This window comes from Gracilinanus agilis, chromosome 4, assembly GCF_016433145.1.
Source record: "Gracilinanus agilis isolate LMUSP501 chromosome 4, AgileGrace, whole genome shotgun sequence".
Classification (NCBI taxonomy): Eukaryota; Metazoa; Chordata; class Mammalia; order Didelphimorphia; family Didelphidae; genus Gracilinanus; species Gracilinanus agilis.
The window spans coordinates 420,915,489-420,921,488 of NC_058133.1; the positions used below are offsets into that span (position 1 = coordinate 420,915,489).

Below are 6,000 nucleotides of genomic sequence, written 5' to 3' on the forward strand. Positions count from 1 at the left end.
AAATGATGCCTCAACCTTCTTTTGAATAAAAACATCCAAGAAGCAGACCAAATATTTTTTTGAGTTAACGCCAAAAACCAACACCATGTTGCTGTGACCTGAAACATATATAAGTATTTAGCAGCTGCTGTGAAACATATTTATAAGTGTTTAGTGTCCTGGAGGTTAATCAAAATGAGTTTGGTGATCTCAGCTCTGTTCCTAATGGACTGTAGTTGGGATTATTCCACTGAGTCAGCACAGTTTGGCACAGTCAGGCAGTCTTTAATCAAAGCAGCTTATCAATGGAATTGAGAGGGAAAGAAGTAGGACTGACTCATTTCTTCCCAAGCCCCTCCCTAACCAACCTCTCAGCCCCCTAACATCATCATTCTTTGGTCATCATGATGCAGCAGTGAGTCAAAGACTGATTTTTACAATACTTTGAAAAGGAAAATAAATTAGAAACATTTGCAGAAACCACAATTTTAAAAATACATAGTATATGAAACTCAGTGTTTCAAAATTTCACTTATTGTCATTAATTTTTTTTTGTTTGCAACAAATGGAATGCATTCTTTTACTTCTTATTATGATCTAGAAATGTAAATGCTTCAACTGAAAGTCAGCATAGACCTTGGAATACGGGCACTGGCTTTTAAAGCCAAGTTTTCCTGATAGCTATTGATAGCATTTTTAAAAATTATTTGCTTGCATAGGAAGAGATACCAATTGCTATCCCCATCTTTAATTTTTGTGCTTTATTTTCTGAAGATGTGTCAGCCCAGCTCTACTCCTGAGATTAAACAGTACTAGCCAAAATTTGAAAAGTTTTTTTAAAGATATATTTACATAAGAAAAGCTTGACTATAATGCTAGAACCTTTTAAAGTTGTTGCCACATGGCCATCATCTTTCTTTTTGCTTTGTTATTTTTCCTAAGAGAGTTGTACCACTGTGCAATTTAAATTCCTTTCCCCCCCACATCTCATTATAAGCAGTCAGAGAAATGACACTCTATGATGATGTCTCCTTCATATCAAAGAATACCCTTTGCCTTTTTCACAGGCAAGAGAAGCTTGTCTTCCACAGAGCAAAGGACAAAACTAACTTTTTAGGGAGAAACAGAGAGAAACAGGTTTAGGGGATGGGAAAAACTTTAGAAGATACCATTACACCACTCTAGGAGAAATTCATAGTGTAGCCAATTAAAAAAGGAAAAGGAACCATTTCCTAAATTATATCATTCCTCATAATTCTGTTAAAAAATGCTGAAATTCAAATTCTCCTACTATATACTTTGTAAATCTTGAAATTACTTAAATCAGAATTACATTTTTTGAAAGAAAAAAGTTATCTTAGAAATAAATGTCCTCGTGTATTATATCTGAAAATCTGGAAGAATCATGGACAACAAGCATATGATAGAAAAGGTCAAAAATTACTTTGTTTTGCTTTTGACAGTTTGCTTCTGATATTGCATTCCCTCTTCCCTTTTTTCCCCTCATGTCCATTTTTTAATAATTTCAAACAATCTGAAAAACTTAATAACTTTCATTTAACTTATCCTCAACAATCCTGGAAGTTAGATAATGCAAATAATAGTTATCTCCATTTTATAGTAAAGGAAACAGATATGGAGAAATTAAATGATGTACCCAGAGATCCGAAACTAGTTTGTTTTAGAGCCTGGATTTAAACATAGGTCTTCTGACTCTTAAGAACCATACACTTTCTTAAAAGTTCTCTACTTATTTATGTCACCCTATGAAGGAATCTTATATATATATAGTATGTATGTATATACATACATACATACATACATACTATATGTATATATTTAAAAATTATTAGTTAACCAGATTTCCCCTTCCACCTTTCTTCTTCATCCCTACTGCAAAAATATAGAGGTTAAAAATGACTATTCGTGTTTCTGCAGTAGCCAGATTCTCATGGACAACCACCATGTTAAACTTCTCCGTTGTTTTTGATAAGATATGTGTTGTCACCATGCATGTATCTGTGCTTTCTCTTTCATAGGCAAGGCAGTTTTCCTGGCATGAATCAGAGTGGACTCATGGGCTCCAGCTCTCCTTACAGCCAGCCCATGAACAACAGTTCCAGCCTCATGAACCCACAAGCCCCTCAGTACAGCATGACTCCGAACATGGTGAATAGTTCAACAGGTAATAAATAATGTGTATGCATCACTACATATTATTATTAACGGCAGTACTCACCTCTAAGAAACTCCCTATCTTTTTTTTTTTTTAAGCATAATTCGCATTTCTAGGTTTCATCAATGTGTGTGAACATAAGAAATTGAGTCTTTTGGTAACTTGAAGAAAATCCTGCATTTCTGCTTTCTGGAAATCTGAGCAATGAGTATACATTTGAGAAGTAAACAAGAAACTTTTTAACTTTTCAAGACTAATGGGTCCAAAATTTAATGTTTTCTGAAGTTACTTGTTCATTTTTCTTAGTAAAGTATATTCATGTCTTTCAGCTAGCCCAGCTAACTTTCTAAGTTCTTTTTTTTTTTTATAAAATTTAAATTGCTGCAGAAACTTAGGATAGCCTCCATCATAAGACCTGTGCTTGAACCATATATCATGTGCAAGAATTACATTTCAAAATTAAATTTTTGCAGGGTCAAACAAACAGGAAAATTATTTTTATATTTGGGGAAATATCTTTTAAGATAAAAAAGTAGATTCTTCAGGAAATACTATTTATATTCTTTATTTAAAATTGTTTCTAATTGTTAAAAAATTATATATTTTTTTCATTATTCTCAATTCAACTCATTTATATTTCTGACTACTAAATTCTAACAAAATCGTATCCCATTATTATAGGGACAATGAATAAATTCAGTTAGATAAAATGTTATAGAATTTCTAAGCTGTTTAGCACAAACTTTATAAAATCTTAATGCCATTAAGGTTTTTAAATCAATCCCTTCAACCACCCCATGCTTACTTACTACCTGTGAATGAAGAACATTTCTATTCTAGATATGGAAGTTCATTGTGTCTCAAGTAAGACTTGTTATTAACTATATTTTGGATTTTGTAAGATCCATTGTTAGATGGGGTTACTCTTCTTTTAGATAATAGAGCTTGTAAATTGTCATTCATTTCACTCTGCTTTGTAACAGGTCAAGGAAAAATATGGTGGAATTAAAGGTTGAGGTCTTTTGGAATTCACATTCTTTCCTACCTTTGCCTTCTAGGCCTTAACTGCTGGCTTCACAGCAAAACATAGAGAATTGACAGTGAGCTAGGTGGCTCTGTATAAAAAGCCAACCTGGTAGACACCAGAGATTCTAGGTTCAAATCTGGCCCTAGACACTTCCTAGCTGTTATGTTAACCTTGGGAAATCCATGTAACCTCCATTGCTTAGCCTTTACTGCTCTTCTTCTGCCTTGGAACCAATACATAGCATTGATTCTAAGAAAGAAGTTGGGAGGAGGAGAGGATTGTTTATTTTTAATATGAGAGAGAGAGAGACAGACAGACAGACAGAACGAGAGACACCCCAATATAATAACTCACCTAAGGTTTTGAACCCATTTTCAAGGGCCTACTTTAATTGTGGTCTTACCGAGTGATTTCTTCTTTAAATGTTTTCTCTTAGTAGGAGTGAAAGAATGAAACCTACTATCAAAACAAAAGTGTTAGGTTTGTTTTTTGTTGTTTTTTTTTTTAATAAATAAGTAGGCCTTTCTTAATGTTAAACAAGAGGCCATTTGTTTGTCCCAGAAACATACTTTTACATTTGAGATGGAAAGTGAAAAGCTATTGAACAGTGGTCCATTAGGAAAAGGTTTACTTTTCCCCCTCCTAGTGCTGTCCCAGGTAATGTGGTAGTTGGGTTTTGTCATTCTATGTTTTGTCTGGCTTGCTGAAATAAAATTACTTCTGAGCATTGAAACTGCACTATAAATTCTGATGCGCTATTAGCAGTAGTCATTTTCCCCCTTTTTTCTTTGGCCCCCAGAGCCGCAAAAATAACCCACAACAAACAGATGGCACAGTGCCCTGCCTAAGAAGATTTATGTATTCCTAAGGAATAACCAGTTTAAAGGAAGATTCACAGAGAGGGGTGGTTGTTTTTTTTTTTCTCCTGTTCAGATAATTCAGCCATTCGTTATTTCATACAGAGGAAATCTGTTCAATGCAAGGCCATTTATCCTCCCAGTCTTTTGTACAGGATAGTCATACACTTTTTATTGCATTGTGCATCTTGAAATATTGGATTTTTAATAATTTAAACATTTATCAAATTTTTTTTTGCCTGCCCATTGGTGAGATTTTGTTCCAGCTTTATTAATTCAAAGGCTACCTGATGGAAAGCCGAGTAATTATAAGATGTACCAGGAGTATTATGTGTTTAACATTTCCTCTGTATCTCTATATACATTCTTGGAGGTGAATTGTGTTGAAGTTTCTGAGAGAAAAGAGAAAAGGACCAAGTAAAACTTGGAACATACATTGCAAATGTTAGTTTTTAACAAAAAATATACATAAATTCTGTTAATAGGGGACAAGGATTAATCCTTCCAGCTCTTAAATGACCATGGAGATCAGTACATCAGTCTTTTTGCCAAAGGCACAAGAAGATGGGCTGCTAGTGGTAACAGAAAAGCAGTTTCTGTTTCAAAAGGCCCGTGTGAAGAAAGGAAAGCGTACCCAAATGATAACCGCACCTCGACGTCGGGTTTTCCTGGCTAGTGTCTTAGGTGACTGACACTTCAGCACTCTCTTTGCTCAGTTAAAACAGTGTGGCAGTTAAAACAAATGTGCTTTAGATAGTGTACAGGGCAAAAAAAAAAAAAAAGCCTCTTGTGTAGTGACAAATTGTTACAGGCTTCAGTGAGCAAGTAATTATTTAAATAGAGTCAGTGTGAGTACAAATGTGACAACTATTTCTTCACTTATAATGCCAGGGGGAGAAAGATGGTTAGCAATAGGATTTTTTTCCCCTTCTAAAAGAGGTATTTTTACCCTTTCGGGGAGGGGTGGAATCTGTAATCGTTAATAGTCAAGACAAAATTGCGAGTCCTTTGAACCTTGTTAAATACAACCTTGTACGGCACTTATATTGATTGTTTTCTGTTTATTTGTGTTTAGTTCTATAATATTCCTTAACTGTAGTCTTGTCTGAATCTAAGCTATCATCTTAAATTAAGTTCTGCCTCAATTCCACAAAACATAGTTCAGCGCTCGCCACTTGAGAAGTCACCCCCTGTACCGGGCAGACTTACAGACAATACAGTAACCCTGTACGTGAGCCATCTTCTGGCGTGGAACCACTTCCCATTTACGCCTTCCGTGGCGCCGAGTCTCCGTGATCCTTCACAATCACCAAAGTGCTTTTCAGATCTAAACAGGGCTTAAAAATGTGGGATGACCCAAGTCACCCTCTGTTGGAACAACTCAAGCTTCAGACAGTCATCCTATCCGCCGTAGCATCTCATCGAGGCTCAGGAGACGTCCTCCGGTCACGACGGCCGGCTTGGCACCCCCGTACCCCCTTCTCCTTTTCTAGTCCTTAACCTGTGCTTGGTGATAAGAGCTGAGGACAGGAATCTCTGGGAGACGCAGGATGCTTTTCATCTCACGACCGTCACGTCTCTCTTGTAAGGATGATGGTGGCCCCGGAACCTTTTCCAAGTAGTTTACTATCCCAGCACCAGCCCAAAAGAGAAATAGAAAGAAAAAGTACTTGATGAAAAATGAACTTCAGCGAGAAGATAAAGCACTTGATTAAACACGGGGATGAAACCTCTTGCCCCACGGGGAAAATAAATGCACTGATACATGTAGTATGTTAGTCTAGAAAAGAAGAGAGGCTTTTTTCCAGTGCTGGCTGATCCAGGGAGAAAGAAATTTTTCTCCAGGGCTATCCTGACTTCCTTTGTAACCAATACATTAGCTTTAGACTGTGTTACTTTATATTTGCCTCATATAAAAATAGATGAGAGGTAGCTGTAAATGTTTAGGCACACAAAGACAG

At 36.0% G+C, this 6,000-nt stretch overlaps 1 protein-coding gene across 1 annotated transcript in view; it reads left to right on the forward strand.

Moving 5' to 3' along the window:
- ARID1B (AT-rich interaction domain 1B) overlaps positions 1 to 6,000 on the forward strand; it is a 571,310-nt gene that overhangs the window by 524,840 nt on the left and 40,470 nt on the right. Inside the window, exon 12 of the mRNA XM_044671750.1 lies at positions 2,019 to 2,164. Coding sequence (XP_044527685.1) covers positions 2,019 to 2,164 — 146 coding nt within the window. The remainder of the gene's footprint in view (positions 1 to 2,018; positions 2,165 to 6,000) is intronic.